The 18,139-nt window shown below is 41.8% G+C and overlaps 1 protein-coding gene across 2 annotated transcripts in view; it reads left to right on the top strand.

The window, feature by feature from the left end:
- Positions 1-18,139, top strand: part of NEDD1 (NEDD1 gamma-tubulin ring complex targeting factor) — a 56,339-nt gene that overhangs the window by 22,995 nt on the left and 15,205 nt on the right. For both annotated transcript variants that reach the window (XM_039519302.1, XM_039519297.1), the window contains exons 8-9: positions 903-1,095; positions 17,619-17,750. In XM_039519302.1, the coding sequence (XP_039375236.1) occupies positions 903-1,095; positions 17,619-17,750 (325 nt within the window). The remainder of the gene's footprint in view (positions 1-902; positions 1,096-17,618; positions 17,751-18,139) is intronic.

Here is an 18,139-nt window from a genome sequence, read left to right as displayed (position 1 = left end):
CAGCTCCTAGTGTAAACATACCCTTAGACTGAGTCTCCAGGCTTCAGCATCCCAGTTTCTCACTGTGACTCTCCTAGCAGGGCTTGTTCAGTTTGCTCCCTGCAGAAGTTTTCTCTCCAGGGAGCTTTATAATCAGAAAATGTTTGCAGCAACACAAGTCAACCTTTACCAAACAAAGTGGTGTTTATTAGTCAACGGGAACAGTGTATTGGGGAAATAAGGTAAATTAACAGAGAAGGCCTAGTCTCATGAATCTAACCTAAACTTTATTCTCTCCTTGCAAGTTTTGGATAAGTTCCACACAGGCCAGATCTCTCTGTTCCTGGCCTGGCCTGCAACATTGTTCTCATTGTACCTCAGTCCGAGACTTATCTCCAGCTGCTCCTGCCCACTTACCCCGGCCCGCTCTCTCTGCTGGGGTCTTTAATGGTTTTGTGTTTTGTTGAGCCTAGTCTTAGGCCTCGGAAAAATAAACCCACAACTCTGACTGGAGCTAGGCTGTGGGCATTTCCCTATTTAAATGGCTTCTCAGTAAGGACCCTCAGTATTCTCTCTGGAGGTATTTTATCTCTGCTATTGTTCTATTTCCTGTTAGTGGGAAACAAACAAACAGCCTCCTTTGATTTAACTCCATGCAGTCAAGCAGAGTAATAGCAAGCAGGTAAAATGAGGCACACACGATATTAATAGAAATAGTACAAAATCTCCCATGTTTGCTTGAAGACATCTGACTCCCTACTTGTAATCAGAAACTGAGAGGTTGCATTTGTTTAGACCAATTTCTTGCAATTTAAACATTTTGTGAAACTTGTCCATGTTTTGAACAGGAAAAAAGAATTTGCGTATTTTTTTCCTTTAAGTTGGAGCACTAATAACTTCTTAAATTTGCTATTTCTCTTCAGTCCAGCTTTAATAAATGTTCTTCAAATAAACCAGCATCCAAAAGAACAGATGTTAAAGCAAGTAGTAATGTTGGAGGAATTCAGAATACTGGCATAATCAAAAATCTTACCTCTAACACACCAATTACAGTTTCACCCCAGCCCATGTCAACAATTGAGAGTAAAGGAGCAGATGTTGTTCAGGACAAAACAGGTAAGGAATCTGGTTTTTAGGATAGGAAATTATCAGAGTTTGTGAAAAAAGATCTGGGAGCAATACTTCACATGCTTTGGCCAGCCTTGCAGAATATCATTATGTCACTGTGAAATATTATTTGTATACGTTTGTGTATATAATTGGATTCAGCTGCCTTAACCATGAGACTATCCTTTCTCTTCCCACAGTTCCCTACCTCATTCACCACAGGCCTTCAAACTGCTGCAACAAATCAGGAAGGTATTGACCAACAACAGCCCCATTGCTAGATAACCTTAATTCAATCCCAAACTGGGTCCATCCTGTGCACTGAATGAGGCAGGCTTCCTGTGGGGAAAAAACCAGTATGAGATCATGTAATTAAAGGCTGTATCCTATTGCATACACACAAGGGGGCCAAATTAAGGCCACAGGCAACATTAATTCTAACATTTTGTAAGTTTTTGACTTCACAACCTTAATTTTCTTTTTAATGTAGTGGTTTTTTTTTTAATTGTAATATTTAGCTTAGTACAGGAAGTGGCCGTTTTGCTTATTTACATTGTTATTGATACAGGCAGTGTCAAACCCCAAAACAAAAGAATGTAAAAGTTTCTAGCCTACTTAGGGCTTGTCTAGACTAACAGTTAGTTCATGGCAAGCTGGGTTGTAAATCTACCTCTCACTGTCTATGTAGACCCTGCTGCTGCTCACTAAAAGTTCCCTCGTGCGCTTTGATGTACATCTCCTTGAAACGAGAATAGATCAAAACAAGCTAGGGAATTTTTAGTGCACAGCAGCAGGGACCCTGTGGACAATTAGAGAGGTAGATTTACATCCCAGCTTGCTGCGCACTAACAGCTATCTAGATAAACCCGCAGTGTAATAGGTAAGGCGCTATTTGTTTTTTCCATAAAATTGGGAGCAGCCACAATTTAATCACCATTGTGTCAACCTTGCACCCTAAAACTGCATGTGCATATGATAGAATAGCTATGTATGAGCTGAAGGAACTGAGAAAGTCACTGGGTCCATGTGACATTACCCAAGATACAATCTGGACAGTTGAACAGCTGTCTCCTTAATTCTCTAGCCAGGGGTGCCTTTTACACTGCTTTGCTGTCAGAACATCCACTCTTTCCCTGTTCTCACAGCATTTAGCATGCAAATTCACTCCCAGCTAAAATACATGAGCACTCTGACCAGTCACTCATGAATAACATACAGTGCAACACCCACAAATTCTTAGTCCTAGCTGTGTCACCCCAGAAATGTGCGTCTTGTATTGTCCAGGACACTACTGAACAATGCAGGCTCATAAAAAGTCGCCATCATTTCATCAAAGGAAAATGCTATATGTACTAGTTTTATCCCAAATGGAGTTTTCCACAAACTTTAATCCAAACACACTGGTTAAGATAAAACAATATAAGTTTATTAACTACAAGATTTTAAGTGATTGCAAGTGATGATGCATAAAAGTCTGGAGTGGTTACAAATAAAAAAGTAATACACAAGCTAATACCTAACTTAGCTTGTTAAGTGAACTTAAGATCAAAGATATTATATTTTTTTTGGTCTCACCACATGCTTCTATAAATTTCACAGGCTGGGTCTCGTTTCAGCCTGAGACCACTCCCCCTTAGCTGAGCTCTTTGAGAGTTGTTGATGTCAGGACAGAGAGCTGGGAGGAGGAGAGGTGCAATCAAGTGTTTTCCTTCCTCTTCAGAATTCAGTTTCTTCAGCTAGAAACCTCCTTGCTGAGTCATGGTGACATGCAGTTCTCTGTGAATGTGAGGTTGAAATCATGCCTGGGGTGAAATGTAAACTTCTTGTTTACACCTTCCCCCCCGCTGCTGGAGGATGGCCGCCAAAGTAGGTGATGTCCCTTTAACACCTGTCTGGGGTGATAGTGTGTCTTTTTGTCTCTGAAAAACTGATTTGTGGTGTTACCCCAAATTACAACATATTTCAGTAACAATCATACAGTAGAATCTTATAACTTTGCATTTAGTGTCGCTACACATAATTTAGCAGGTTAACGATATTCAGCAGATTATGACTTTTTTTCAAATACCACCTCACAAGGCATACTTTGTGCAAAATTTATCATTAGTCTTTTAAAAGTGGTGACCATAATAGTAGCCCATCACAGTCCATTTTATATAATTAATCTTGTTGAGTTTAATTGTGTTAGAGTGATATAAAAGATTTAGATTACCTGTAGACTGTTTAGGTTCTGCATGAAATTATAAAAACATAAGAATGGCCATACTGGGTCAGACTAATGGTTCATCTAGCCCAGTATCCTGTTTTCCAATGGTGGCTTGTGCCAGGTGCTTCGGAAGAAACGAACAGAACAGGGCAATTATCAAATGGTCCAATCCCTGTTGTCCAGTCCCAGCTTCTGGCAGTGAGCAATTTCGGGACACCCAGAGCATGGAGTTGAGTCCCTGACCATCTTGGCAAATAGCCATTGATGAACTTATCCTCCATTAACTTATCTAATTCTTTTTCGAACACAGTTATGCTTTTGGCCTTCACAACATCCCCTGGCAATGGGTTCCACGGGTTGACTGTGTTTTTGTGAAGAAGTACTTCCTTATGTTTGTCTATTAATTGTGTATTAATTTCATTGAGTGACCCCTAGTTCTTGTGTTATGTGAAGGAATAAAATAACATTTCCTTATTTACTTTCTCCAGTCCATTCAAGATTTTATACACCTTTATCATATCTATCTGTCCCGTGTCCGTCCATCCATCACCATTAGCCATCTCTTCTCTAAGCCTAGCTTAGAGGGCTCCGTGGAAAGGCATTTCTCTGAGCTTTTTATTGTTAGTAGGGTTTTGTTCTAGGTGCAGTTTTTGTCCAAGCGGCTTAAAACATGGAATGCTTTGCAGGCTAGTTTTGGGGGGGAGGGGTTTGTCCCCCGACCCCTTTTCTAGCTCTCACTAGAAAGATAGCTGGGGACTATAGGATGAGAGTTAGGTTAGTTAAATCTACCAGGGACTTTTGGAGATCTTTGCCTTTTACTCAAGAATTCAGATTATATTATATATATATATATATATATATATATATATATATATATATATATATATATATATATATATATATATATATATATATATATATATATTATATATATGCCTGATGCTAACAAAACAGAAGAAGAAAATTATGGTGCAGCATATTTTGTGATATTTGTTTTAAAGGTATGCTCCAGTTTTTTGGGTTTTGTTGTTTTGTTTTTTAACTTTTGCATGAATAGTGTTAAGCAGTTCCAAGTCTCTTGCTTTTCATGCCACAGTATTTGTAGTGAAGAGAAGGCTAAATTGGTTTTCTCATTCCTCTGGAGTTTATGCATCATACCTTGTACTTTGGCTGAGAGAAGTACTTACAGTTAGCGCTTAAATGTGCAGGAAGTTCTTTACATTTTTCTTCTTTTAAAATAGAGCTCACCACAAAGGCAGTTAATTCATGTGCCCTTGTTGCATTTTTTTTTTTAACATTGTACATTGATTTGACAGAGGAGATGATGCTAACTAAACACAGCACTTTTAATTAGCTGCTGTTTTGTAGAAGTTCTGACCCTTACTCTGCAAGGAGGTAAATGCCATTGCTGTCTGAGGTATAACTTATTGAAATTTAACTTGAGCAAATTCAGTTCTGAAAAAATATTCTCAAGTCTATTGAGCAAGTCTTTGAGGGGTTTCAAGATTCAGAAGAAATTTTTTAATGATTTTTTTATGCTGCTAAACTTTCCCTCTTTTTAAATTAGGAGAAATATGTTTAACAACATTTATTAAGCAATAAGCCCCTGCAGTCTATAGGGACACTGATTAATTAACCCTCTTGTGCATGCAGTGCAGTATGAAGTGAAGTAGAATGCTTCCTGTGTACCCAAGAAGTGTCACTAACATTACTGCACTGTCTGGAGAGTCTTCCTTCAGTTACAACATGCACTTATTAAAAGCATTCATCTTTCCTATTTAAAAACAATTAATTTTTTTTTATGATTGAGTCCTAGCATACAAACAAGACCAGTTAAATATTTAAAGAGTGCATGCTTGAAATTGGCATCTGGGTAATGCTATAAAATAGCATATTTTCTTGTATATGAGCCCAAAACCCTGTGCTTAGGTTTTATGGATACTCCTTTGGGTGTTGGTGAGAGTAAGCCTAGTAGGTGAAATAGTACACTTTTATCGCAGTATTACATGTAGGATAGAGTGGAAAGGAATCTAAGCTCAGAGAGAACACTATATGTCAAAATATATCAAACTGAAATTCAGAATGTGATCCAAATTACAGGTTTATGGATCTGATTATGCAAACGTACACGCGTATGAGTAACTTCACACACATGCATAGTTACACTGAGTTTAGTTGGACCACTTGCATAATTGAAGTTACTGGTGCGTAAATGTTTGCAGGACTAGGCCCTGTGAATGGATTTCACCCTGATTTGTGATAGATTCGTAGGCATATGCATTGTTGTAGTCATGTTGGTCCCAGGATATTAGAGACGCAATGTGGGTGAGCTGCCTTATTTCAACTGTGATACTCAAACCTGAAGAAGAGCGCTATGTGAGCTCAAAAGCTTATTTCTAACCAAGAAAAGTTGGTCCAATAAAAGATACATCATTCACCTTGTCTCATAGACTTTAAGGCCAGAAAGGACCATCATGATCATGTAGTCTGACCTCCTGCACATTGCAGAACCTCACCCACCTGCTTAACCTCTGGCTGAGTTACTGAGTTCAAACCATTAAGTGACCTGTGCCCTATGCTGCAGAGGGGCACAACCACCACCACCCGCAGCATCTCTGTCAATCTGCCACGTTTAGGGTTGGGAAGGAATTTCCCCTCAGGTCAATCAGTTAGATACTAAGCATCTTGGTAAGATCCACCAGCTAGACACCTGGAAAAGAATTCTCTGTAGTAACTTAGAGCCCTTCCCATCTAGTGTCCAGTCTCTGGCCATTGGAAATATTTGCTACTAGCAGTCGCAGATGGGTCACCATGCCATTGTATCAAGTATCAGAGGGGTAGCCGTGTTAGTCTGGATCTGTAAAAGCAGCAAAGAGTCACCCATGAAAGCTCATGCTCCAATACGTCTGTTAGTCTATAACATGCCATTGTAGGTAGTCTCATCATACCATCCCCTCCATAAACTTATCAAGGTCAATCTTGAAACCAGTTAGATTTTTTTTGCCCCCACTGCTCCACTTGGAACACTGTTCCAGAACCTTATTCCTCTGACAGTTAGAAACAGTCATCTAATTTCAAGCCTAAACGTGTTGGTGACCAGTTTATATCCACTTGTTCTTGTGCTAACATTGTCCCTTAATTTAAATAACTCCTCTGCTTCCTTGGTATTTGTCCCTGTGATGTATTTATAGAGAGCAATCCTATCTTTCCTCAGCCTTCGCTTGGTTAGTCTAAACAAGCCAAGCTCCTTGAGTCTCCTGTCATAGGGTAGGTTCTCCGTGGCTCTGATCATCCTAGTAGTCCTTCTCTGCATCTGTTCTAGTTTGAATTCATCTTTCGTAAACATGGGAGATCAGAATTGCACTCAGTATTCCAGACGAGGTCTCATCAGTGCTTGGTATAATGGTAATAACACTTCCCAGTGTCTACTGAAAATATCTCACCTGATGCATCCTATGGTTACATCCTATGGTTACATTTTATCACAGCTGCATCACATTGACGGCTCATAGTTGCCCTGTGGTCAATACACCCATGTCCTTCTCTTCCTCTGTCACTTCTAACTGATACATCCCCAGCTTATAGCAGAAATTCTTGTTGTTAGTCCCCAAGTACAGGACCATGACTATTAAATATCATTCCATTTCTGTTGTTCCAGTTTTTAAGGTTCTCCAAATCTTCTTTTATAATATTCCGGTCTTCCTCCATATTGGCATTACCTTCCAACTTTTGTGTCATCCACAAATTTTATTAGCACATTTCCACGTTTTGTGCCACGGTCATTAATGAAAATGTTAAATAAGACTGGTCCCAAAATTGATCTTTGTACTCCCACTAACAGCTGCTCTCTAGCCTGACAGTTCATCTTTCAGACCTGCTATAGTCTCCTCTTTAACTAGTTCCTTACCCACCTTTCAGTTGTCATATTAATCTCCATCTTTTCCAATTTAACTAATAATTTCCCATGTGGAACTGCATCAGGTGCTTTACTGAAATTCAGGTAGATTAGATTTACTGCATTTCCTTTGTCTAGAAAATCTTATCTTCTCAGAGAAAGAGATCAGGTTGGCCTGGCATGATCTACCTTTTATAAAACCATGATGTATTTTATCCCAAAATACCTCTGTCTTTAATCAGAATTTGTTCCAAGACTTTACATACAATTGATGTCAAACTAACGGGCCTGTAGTTTTCTGGATCTTTTCCCACCCCTCTCCCCTTTTCTTAAAAATAGGTGTAGTATATTAGCAATTCTCCAGTCATGGGGTATGACAGCCCAGTTTATAGATGCATGAAAAATCCTTGCTATTGGATTTACAATTTCATGTGCCAGTTCCTTTAATATTCTTGGATGGAGATTATTCAAGTCCCCCAATTTGGTCCCATTAAGCTTTTTTAATTTGACTTTCACCTCGGATGCGGTCATTTCTACTTCCATATCCTCGTTTCCATTATCCACCCTGTCACTACCCTTAAACTCCTCATTGCCCTTATTAAAAACTGAGGCAAAGTATTTGTTTAGGTGTTGAGTCATGCCTAGATTATCTTTAATCTCCACCCCATCCTCAGTGCTTAGCAGTTTCATTTCTTTTTTCCTTGTTTTCTTTTTATTTGTATGTCTAAACAACTTCTTGCTATTGGTTTTAATTTCCTTTGCAAGGTCCATCAAGTCAAGCTTTTCTGTTTGGTTTCGAAAGGTCTGCTTGTATATTGAGTAGCTAATTATAGGCAGGGCTGGCAGAGGTCTGTATGGTAGATCTAAAGGTTCCAAGTCTGCTGACGACCATATGGATATCATTATGATGCCACATGATGGAATTCCTGTTTTTCAGTTTGCTTTTTTGGAAACCTAGGCAATTACACACATACAAAAAAGTTAAAAGAACACTAAAAAAAATTGCAGTGTTAAGTACTCAGAAGTTTGGAAATGCCAGAATTAAGGTTTCAAGCCAACATTAATTTGCCCCCTTTAATTACATGATCAATACTATTTTTTCCACAGGACCCCAGCCTCATTCAGTGTTCAGGATGGGCCAGCTCTAGGCACTCATAATTAGTGGAATAGGGGTATGGAATTCAGACGCTCAAGACACTCCTAATTCAGTCTGTAAACTTATTTCCCAAAAGTGGGCTTCCCATTCCATGGAGGATGTGTTTTCTTTTGATACAAGTCTTAAAATTTGCAGCCCAACCCTCCCCCAAAAAAACAAAAACCAAAGATGATTTGCAATGGGAATTTCAGCCGGGACGGAAAGAGACCTGTTTGAAGGGATGAAGATAGGATCAAAATTGGAAATGTCTCCTCCTTCACATAGAGTCCCTGTGGGCATTCCCTTCACATGCGCATGCATCCATGTGCCTTTGATTGGAAATTTTTATTTGGAGTGCTAGTTTGGCCTGCACTTTCGCTCTAGTCCTCCTTGTGCTGTGGTCCAAAGATATAGAGAGAGTTATCTGGGCAAGCTGCCCTCTGTTCCGTCTCAATTCCCCTTGGCCTGAGATGGAGCATCTAGTGTGCCTGCATCTTGCTTAGTCTCTAGTTTAGCATTACTGTTTTTGTTTTAACCCATTAGTTTTAGTATATTTCAGTTTTTTTGGTATGGTAGTTATTACACAGAACCCCCCTGTAAAATATTTCCTCCCTCACCAGGGGAGCTTCGGTGGCGGGGTGACTTTTTTTTGCTGGGGTGTTCTGGGATCCTCATGATTAAAACGTTGGCTCTTCTGTGGGAATCCATCCTGGTTAGTGACAGACACTGTTGGTGAATCCACTCTTTAGGAGATACTCACATAATTTGCAGAGTGCAAGATCTGCACCTCATTTAACAATAGATTAAATCAAGTTTCAGCTCCTAATGATGGGAACAGGCTTTGTGACCAGCCTCAGGCCCAGGGAATCTCTCTGTACATTGGCATCTGAGTACTCTTTACTGCCCTGTTGACCTCCATTTCTTGGTCAATCCTTGACAGAAAAGACTGCAGAAGGTACCCCCCAGGCTCCTAAGAAAAGAAGTTCCAGTTCTCCTAGTAGAGAGCCTTCATCAAAAGGAGTCCGGTCATCTCAGAGACTGTTTGCCCCAGAGACCTCCGGTCCCAAAAGGTGTTCCATGAAGGCTCCAAACTACTCTGGTACTGGAAATTCTTTGAAGACTTCCAGTTCTTCAAAACACCATGGTACCAGTCATACCTTGATACTGAAACCAACCCAGGTACTATTAAAGCATGATAGATCTAGCAGAGGCTCCAAGCACTCTACTTCACAGAAGCCTGTGCCATCTTCAGACTCTTCAGTGCTGGTATCTGAGTATCCCAGATGTTGATACCCATAGAAGAGAGGCTATCTTCATCCTTGGTACCAGTCTCATCTAACAGGAATGTGTCTCAAATGTCAGTGCCGTCAGTATCTGCCCCATCTTCCAAGCTGAGATCACAGAAGCAGGTAATTCTCTTGGTACCAACACCAATTTCTGCAGAGCCTTTATCTATTTTGGCTCATTTACACTTGGTACTGCAAGAATTTAGATATTCTAGAGCCTTGGTCATATAAGACAAGCCATAATCCCTCTTGTTAATGGGTTCCAAGTGTTTGTCTTCACCAAGATCCACTTGGTCTCCAAGACAATATCTTTCACTGATATATCATAGATCTCCAGTACCAATTGCAACAGACAGGCAGTTGCATTTGCTTCAGGTGTCCTCTCCACCTTTGGACTAAATCAAGGATTCTCTGTATAGGGATCCCCTGACTGTTCTACAAGAGGCATTCCTCCATCTTTCTATCCTGCAGGGAAATCTCAGAGGACAGATAATCTTATGCCCCTCTTTACCTGCATGACCAACATTGCATCCTCCTTCCTTTGCCTTATGGTCAACCTCAGTGGCCATACTGGAACCTCCGGGCTGTCTGCTATCACCAGTTCTTGAAGCCTCCCAGCTTCTCCCATGGAGATGGTTTAGGGACACTCTGCCCTGTCCTCACTCCCTCCTTAAAATCCTCAGAAGGAGTCTTTTGAAGACCATGAAGCTAGAGCAGACAAGGAGGTGACATCACAAACTAATATTTCATAAACCTCATCAAACAAGGCCATAGTGCCACTTTCACCATCTCTTGCTGAATACTTTAAGCAGTTTTAGGAATTGATTAAATGTATTTCTGAATCATTATAGATTCTGCCAGAAGAGGTCCAGGAGTCCCAACATAAGTTTTTTTACTTTTTATGTACATCAACTTCTGGCAGAGAGGCTCTACCAGTGAATGAAACAAAACTGGACCCTAACAAAACCATCTGGCAAACTCCAGCCACTGCATACCTGCTTGCAAATGGGAGGACAAAAAATATTGCATACTGGTGAAAAATTCAGAATTCGTATTCATTCACCCAGGCAGTGAGCATAACACACAACATCAGATGAAGTCAACACACTGTGTCAAGGAACAAAAGCATCTTGACCTATTTGGACTTGAGCTACTTGTCAGTGACTCTACAATTACCAAGTCCTGATGGCAAAATACGACTACATCAATTATGATAAATTCAACAATTGTATTGATCATATCCCAGTAGAACACACTCACTCCATCTCTACTGCAGTCATTATGCATAGAACACCGGGCTACAACTGTTTAGCTTTTCTAGGGAGGTCCAAAATACTGTAGTGGATCTTCCTTTCTGTGAGCTTAAGCTCTTTTCTCAAATGGACCTCTACTCACTTGAAAAGATTCTAGGGCCATGCTCGTAAGTAAGAGAAATTTAGTAAGTTGTACTCGGCATAGAGAGCTCATCTGGTTCAATACTCTTTCTCCCATAGATCCACCGAACCACCTAAAAGAAACCTAGCTATCAAAAGAAGACTATCCACTGTGACTATTGTAACCTTCATTACCTAGCAGTCCTTGTCCTCCAAACATCGATAGAATGGTGCAGCTGAAGATTCCGATCTGCCTCCCTCCCTTTGAAAACTGATTCTCCCATTTCCAACCAGCCTGGGACCAAATCGTATCCAGCAAGTGGGTTTTGGAAGCCATAACACTGAGTTATTTCATTCAGTTCACCTCCATCCTCACCTTCTCCATCCCTTTTCAGGGACCCTTTCACAAGCACCTGCTGAGACAGGAAGTCCAACTCTCTCCTACGTATAGGGCCATAGAAACAGTTTCAGCTAAACACAGAGGGAAAGGTTTGAATTCCAAGTTTTTATTCTGGTCCCATAAAAGAACAGAGGATGGAGACCAATATTAGCTCTTTGGCTCCTAAACACCTTCATGAAATCACAAAAATTCAGGATGGTGACTCTCAGCTATAATTCCATTGTTAGATTCTGGGAATTGATTCTTAGCCCTCAATCTTCCATGTTTCAATTCACCCCTCTGACAGGAGGCTTCTTCGCTTTCTAGTCAGCAAGTTTCTTTCAGTATGAAGTATTCCCTTTTGATCTTTCCTCTGCTCCAAGAGTGTCTTCAAACATCATAGCAGTGGTAGCTGCTCATTTGCGTTATCTGGGAATAATAGTCTTCCCTTACTTTGGTTGGTTGCTGACAAAACTCAGTGTCTCTGCCATCCATCTGATAACGTCTGTCTTCCATAGCTTAGGATTTCAACTCAGTATTGACAAGTTCACCTTGACTCTGGTTTAGCAAATAGATTTCATAGGGGCTTCTTTGAATTACATAACAGCCAGAGTTTATCTTCTGAGGGGCAGATTTATAACTCTAACAAACCTAATTTCCAAGCTGCAAGTAGGTCCCCAGACTTCAGCAAGAAATTGTCTTCCTATGTTAGTTCTTATGGCAGCATGTATTTTTGTAATACACTACACCAGATTATGCCTTCGCTCCTTTCAAGGATGTCTCAAACAGTCTATATTCTGAACATACAGTCTAGACAAGCTCCTGTGATTCCCTCACAATGAATTGGACTGACTCAGTGGATGGAAGGACCCCTCTAAAGTCTGTGCAGGAGTCCCATTCTTTCCATTTCCTCCCACTGTCAGTATAACATCAGATGCATCCCTTCTGGGATGGGCAGTGCACCTAGGGGATCTTACTAAGTGAGGGCAAGTGGTCTGCCCAAGAATCTTTTCTACACATTAACATTCTGGAACTGAGAATAGTCAGGAATGCCTGTATCTACTTCCTTCCTTTAATCAAGCACAAGTCTATCAAAATCATAACAATATGTCCTGCTTGTTTTACATCAGTGGGGAAGTGAGATCCCCTTTTCTTTGGGCTGAAGCCATAAAGCCATGGAACTGGCACACAGGCAGTCACATCCTGATGTCAACATCTTACCTACTAGGCATACAGAACACCAGAGTTGACAATCTCAGCAGGCATTTCTCCCAAGATTACAAGAGGGAACTGGACTCGAGAACTCTCCATTGTGTCTTTCTAACATTCAGTGTCCGAGAAGTGGATCTCTTTTTTTCTACCACTCTCAACAAAAAGGGCAGGAACTTTTGTTTGAAAGGAAGTCTGGGTCCCCATTTTTTAAGTGATGTCATCCTTATTCTGTGAACGACTGCACATATCCTTCAATACCATTGCTTCTGAGAGTGCTCATAGAGCAACAAAAAGCCAGAGTCATTTTAGTTGTACCAACTTGGCCCAGACAAGTCTGGTACCCTTACCTGATTTGCCTCTCTTCTTGTTCACCTGTTCCCTATGTGCTGTGCCAGGACCCTGGCTGCTGTCTTCAGCCCAGCTCCTCGGTGATTCTTGGGGATAGAGACTTCCTCTTCTACAGAAGTACAGCAGAAAGACATCTATGAAAAATGCTTACCTTCAGAAGTGGAAGAGATTTCATCATTCCTGTGTCTGATGACAGACTTTTTCTGTTTACTCTTCCCTTTCTGCTGTCCTTGACTATCTGTTGGAATAAAATAAATCAGATCTTGTCATGGTTCCGTCATGGTTCACTTGGTGGCTATGACAGCCTTTCATTTGTCCATGGAGGTTTTTCAGTTTTTGCTCACTTCACGATGACAACATTTCTCAAAGGACTGATGAATTTTTTCTTATGCAGATTAAGGAAGCCACCCCCAGTATGGGGTGGGAACTTGGTCCTTAACTGTCTAATGAAGCTGCCTTTTGCACTTCTGGCTACCTGTGCACTACTCCACCTGTCTATGAAGTCAGCCTTCCTGGTAGCCATCACTTCTGCCTGAAGGGTTGGATAAATGGGTGTTCTAAAGGCAGACCTCCCCACTCACCATGTTCTTCAGGGACAAAGTTTCATTACAACCACATCCTAGATTTCTACCTAAAGTTTCTTCTGAATTCCTTATTAACCAGGTTTTCACCTGGCATGGCTTTTGAAAGAAAACTGGACCAGAAAGGAAGCAGCCTTACATTCTTTAGATGTCAGAAGGACACTGATGTTCTATTTAGATAGAACCAAGCATTTCAGGAAGGGTACGTCTATACTACCCGCCGGATCGGCGGGTAGCAATCGACTTCTCGGAGTTCGATATATCGCGTCTCATCTAGATGCGATATATCGAACTCCGAACGCATTCCCGTCGGCTCCGGAACTCCACCGCCGCGAACGGCGGTGGCGGAGTCGACGGGGGAGCCGCGGACTTCGATCCCACGCCGTGAGGACGGGTAGGTACTTCGAACTAAGGTAGTTCGACTAGCGTAGCTGAAGTTGCGTACCTTAGTTCGACACCCCCTCCCCCCCGCCCAGTGTAGACCAGGCCGAAGTCTCCTAGACTTTTTGTGTCAGTTGCTGACAGATTCAGGCCTGGTCTACACTAGGCGTTTAAACCGGTTTTAGGAGCGTAAAACGGATTTAACGCCACACCCGTCCACACTGAGAGGCCCTTTATATCGGTATAAAGGGCTCTTTAAACCGGTTTCTGTACTCCTCCCTAACGAGAGGAGTAGCGCTAATATCGGTATTACCATATCGGATTAGGGTTAGTGTGGCCGCAGATCGACGGTATTGGCCTCCGGGCGGTATCCCACAGTGCACCACTGACCACTCTGGACAGCAATCTGAACTCGGATGCAGTGGCCAGGTAGACAGGAAAAGCCCCGCGAACTTTTGAATATTTCCTGTTTGCCTAGCGTGGAGCTCAGATCAGCACGTGTGGCGATGCAGTTAAAAATCAAAATAAAGAAAGAGCTCCTGCATGGACCATGCGGATGTGATTGCTGTAAGGGCAGGCAAATCTGTTCTATCAGCGCTCCGTTACAGAAGATGAAATTCAAAATCATTTAAAAAAAATCTCCAGACAGACGCCATAGCAGGGGCTCAGCGCACTGCTGCGTGACAAGCGTAATGGAAAGCCAAAGAATCAAATGGATGCTCATGGACTGGAGAACTCAAACTATCCCACAGTTCCTGCAGTCTCCGAAAAGTATTTGCATTCTTGGCTGAGCTCCAAATGCTTCTAGGGTCAAACACAGTGTCCGCGGTGGGTCAGGGCATAGCTCGGCAATTTACGCCCCCCCCCCTCCCCACAGAAGTGAAAGGGAAAAAAATCCTCTCTTGACTCTTTAACATGTCACCCTATCTTTACTGAATGCTGCAGATAGATGCGATGCTGCAGCACTCAACACCAACATCCTTGCTCCCCCCGCCATGGGTGGCTGATGGTGCAATATGACTGGTACCCGTCCTCATCATCAGCCTATTGGCACATGGGGCAGTGCAAAAGGACTGGTAACCATGCCGACTAGCATCAGTTAGGTCAATCAAGGGTGCCTGGCCCTAATTTTTCCTGGTAGATGGTGCAGTATGGCTGAGAACCATCGTCATCATAGCAACAGGGGGCTGAGCTCCATCAGCCCCCACCCTTCATGTGTAAAGAAAAGATTCAATTGCCCCTGGACTAGCAGAGGGATGCTGGGCTCCTCTCCTCCACACTCCTTACTGTCCTGTCTGGACTATCATAGCAGCTGGAGGCTGCCTTCCACTCATTTCTCACTAACAAGTCACTGTGTCTTATTCCTGCATTCTTTATTACTTCATCACACAAGTGGGGGGACAATGCTATGGTAGCCCAGGAAGGCTGGGGGAAGAACGGAATCAACAGGTGGGGTTGTTGCAGGAGCACCCCCTGTGAGTAGCATACAGCTCATAATTTCTGTGGGATCTGACACAGAGCAGCTGTGCTCTCTGGTTCTATGATACAGTGGTTCTCTCGTACACTTGCCCATATTCTAGGCAGGACTGATTCTATTTTTAGATACCAAAAAGGAGGGTTTGACTCAGGGAGTCATTCCCAATTTTGGCTTTTGCGCCCCTGGCTGATCAGCCAGGGGCACTTATGACAGCAGCAAATGGTACAGTGCAAAAGGATTGGTAACCACGATCATCTTATTACCAATTTATGGTATGGTAGATGGTACAGTATGGCTAGTAACCATCTCTGCTGTCATGCAAAAGCATGCTGCTGTGTAGCGCTGCTGAATCGCCTCTGTGAGCGGCATCTAGTACACATACGGTGATAGTCACAAAAGGCAAAACAGGCTCCATGATTGCCATGCTATGGCATCTGCAAGGGCAATCCAGGGAAAAAAGGCGTGAAATGCTTGTCTGCCGTTGCTTTCCCAGAGGAAGGAGTGACTGACAACATTTACCCAGAACCACCCGCGACAGTGATTTTTGCCCCATCGGGCACTGGGATCTCAACCCGGAAATTCCAAGGGGCGGGGGAGGCTGTGGGAACTATGGGATAGCTACGGAATAGCTACCCACAGTGCAACGCTCCAGAAATCAACGCTAGCCTCGGACCGTGGACGCACACCACCAATTTAATGTGTTTAGTGTGGCTGCGCGCACTCGATTTTATACAGATCTCAGTTCCACTTTGAGAGTCTTCAGGATGAATTATCTCTTATTAAGACAATGTTCTCCCAGTCTACTTCTGTGGCTTTCATTTAATGATATTCTACACCTTTTCCAAACATTATGCTCTGATTCATTCTTCTAAAGCAAATGCTGTGGTTGGCAATGCAGTCTTCAGTGTTACATTCATCTCTATCAAGGGATACTGCTTGGATAAATCGATCCCCAATAGATCGATCACTATCCGCCGATCCAGCGGGTAGTGTAGATGTACCCTTAGGGACACTACTTGTAGAAGGAGAAGTTACTCACCCTGTGCAGTAACTGGAGTTTAAGATGTGTATCCCTGTGGGTGCTCCTCAATCAGCTAGAGATCAATAAAGATCAGTTCCCAAGCCATTATGGACAGAGACCCTTTATATTACTGCAAGTGATCTAAAGTTATATTTAGCTTTGTTTTTCTATGCTGCTTTTCTAGGTTTAAAAGAAATGTAGAGGCTGACAGGCTTAGCCCATCCGTAACTCTATATAAAGTCTGAGTTGGATCAATCTTGGAATATCCACCTTTTTACTTCCAGTGAAAAATGACCACCTTTGGAATAGAGGAGACTTCAAGAATAGTTATCCTTTCTTTTATGTCTGTATCTTTCATTTCTTCTTCATTCTTGTAGAATTTTCAATTGAGACTCTTTTTTTGGTTAAACTTTAAGATGACATAAGAATGGCCATACTGGGTCAGACCAAAGGTCTATCTAGCCCTGTATCCTGTCTTCCGACAGTGACCAATGCCAGGTGCCCCAGAGGGAATGAACAGAACTGGTAATCACCAAGTGATCCGTCCCCTGTGCCCATTCCTAGCTTCTGACAAACAAAGGCTAGGGACACCTAGCTAACTGCTCATTTTCTAAACACTAGTTTTAGAGCTGGGGGTGGGGAGCAGCTTGAAGATACACACGCATATATTTATATATAATTTTAAATTGAACATTTAACAACTGTATATTTAAGCAGAGACTGCTTTTATTGCTGGATAACGTTGATAGGTGACTTTTCTCCTCCAAGCTTATAAAAGTACTTTACTTTTTGGGGAGTGGGGTGGTTTTTTTTTTTGTGTTGTTTTTTATTTTACTAATTTCCATTAATCCTGACTGCATCCATCAAGTAAACAATACATTTTGTGGTGTTACTTGTAAAACTTAGTTTGAGCATTTGTCTCCATTAACAAGACTCCTTGTATAAAAGGAAAAAGTCAACCTATATTTTTCTTTCACGTGTGTGACTGGAGGCTGTTAATGAGGTAACTCTCTCACATGGAGGAATGTACAGACAAAGCTATCAGAGTTGGTTTTCTAATTAGAATTGCTATAAGACAGCACAATAAAAGTACAGCAAACTTTGTTTTGCCTTTTGTTAGGGAAACTGCTTGGATTAATGTTCAGTTAGAGATTTTGTAAAGCAAGCAGAGTCTTTTTTAATTTTATTTGATGTAATGAAACAGTAAATCCCTAATAGAACATTGTTGTTATCTTAAGGTTTTCCTCGTAGCGGCAGCATGGATGTAATTCTATCTAAAGAAACAGATCATGGGAAGAGTGCCAATATGACTAACTTTGATGATCTGGGACGAGATAGTTTGGGTGACATGTTCTCTCCAGTCAGAGATGGTAAGTTGTTAATATTGAAACTTGTAAGATTAGTTACAATGCAGATGGGGGAGGAGGGGGAACGAGAGTCTCTAAGGTGCCCCAAGGACTCAACAAATGTATTTGGGCATAAGCTTTCGTGGGCTAGAACCCACTTAATCAGATGTATGAAGTAATAGCACAGGAGCAGGTACAAGTACATGAAAGGATGGGGGTTGCTTTACCAAGTCTTGGGTCAGTCTAACGAGATAAATCAATTAACAGCAGGATACCAAGGGAGGAAAAATAACTTTTGAAGTGGTAGGAGAGTGGCTCATTACAAACAGTTGACAAGAAGGTACCTGCTCCTGTATTTTTTATTTCATACGTCTGATGAAGTGAATTCTAGCCCACGAAAACTTATGCCCAAA

Source organism: Mauremys reevesii, linkage group 1, assembly GCF_016161935.1.
Source record: "Mauremys reevesii isolate NIE-2019 linkage group 1, ASM1616193v1, whole genome shotgun sequence".
In the NCBI taxonomy this organism is placed as follows: domain Eukaryota; kingdom Metazoa; phylum Chordata; order Testudines; family Geoemydidae; genus Mauremys; species Mauremys reevesii.
The sequence above is the reverse complement of the archived record's forward strand: the minus strand, read 5'-3'. Positions and strand labels throughout refer to the sequence as shown.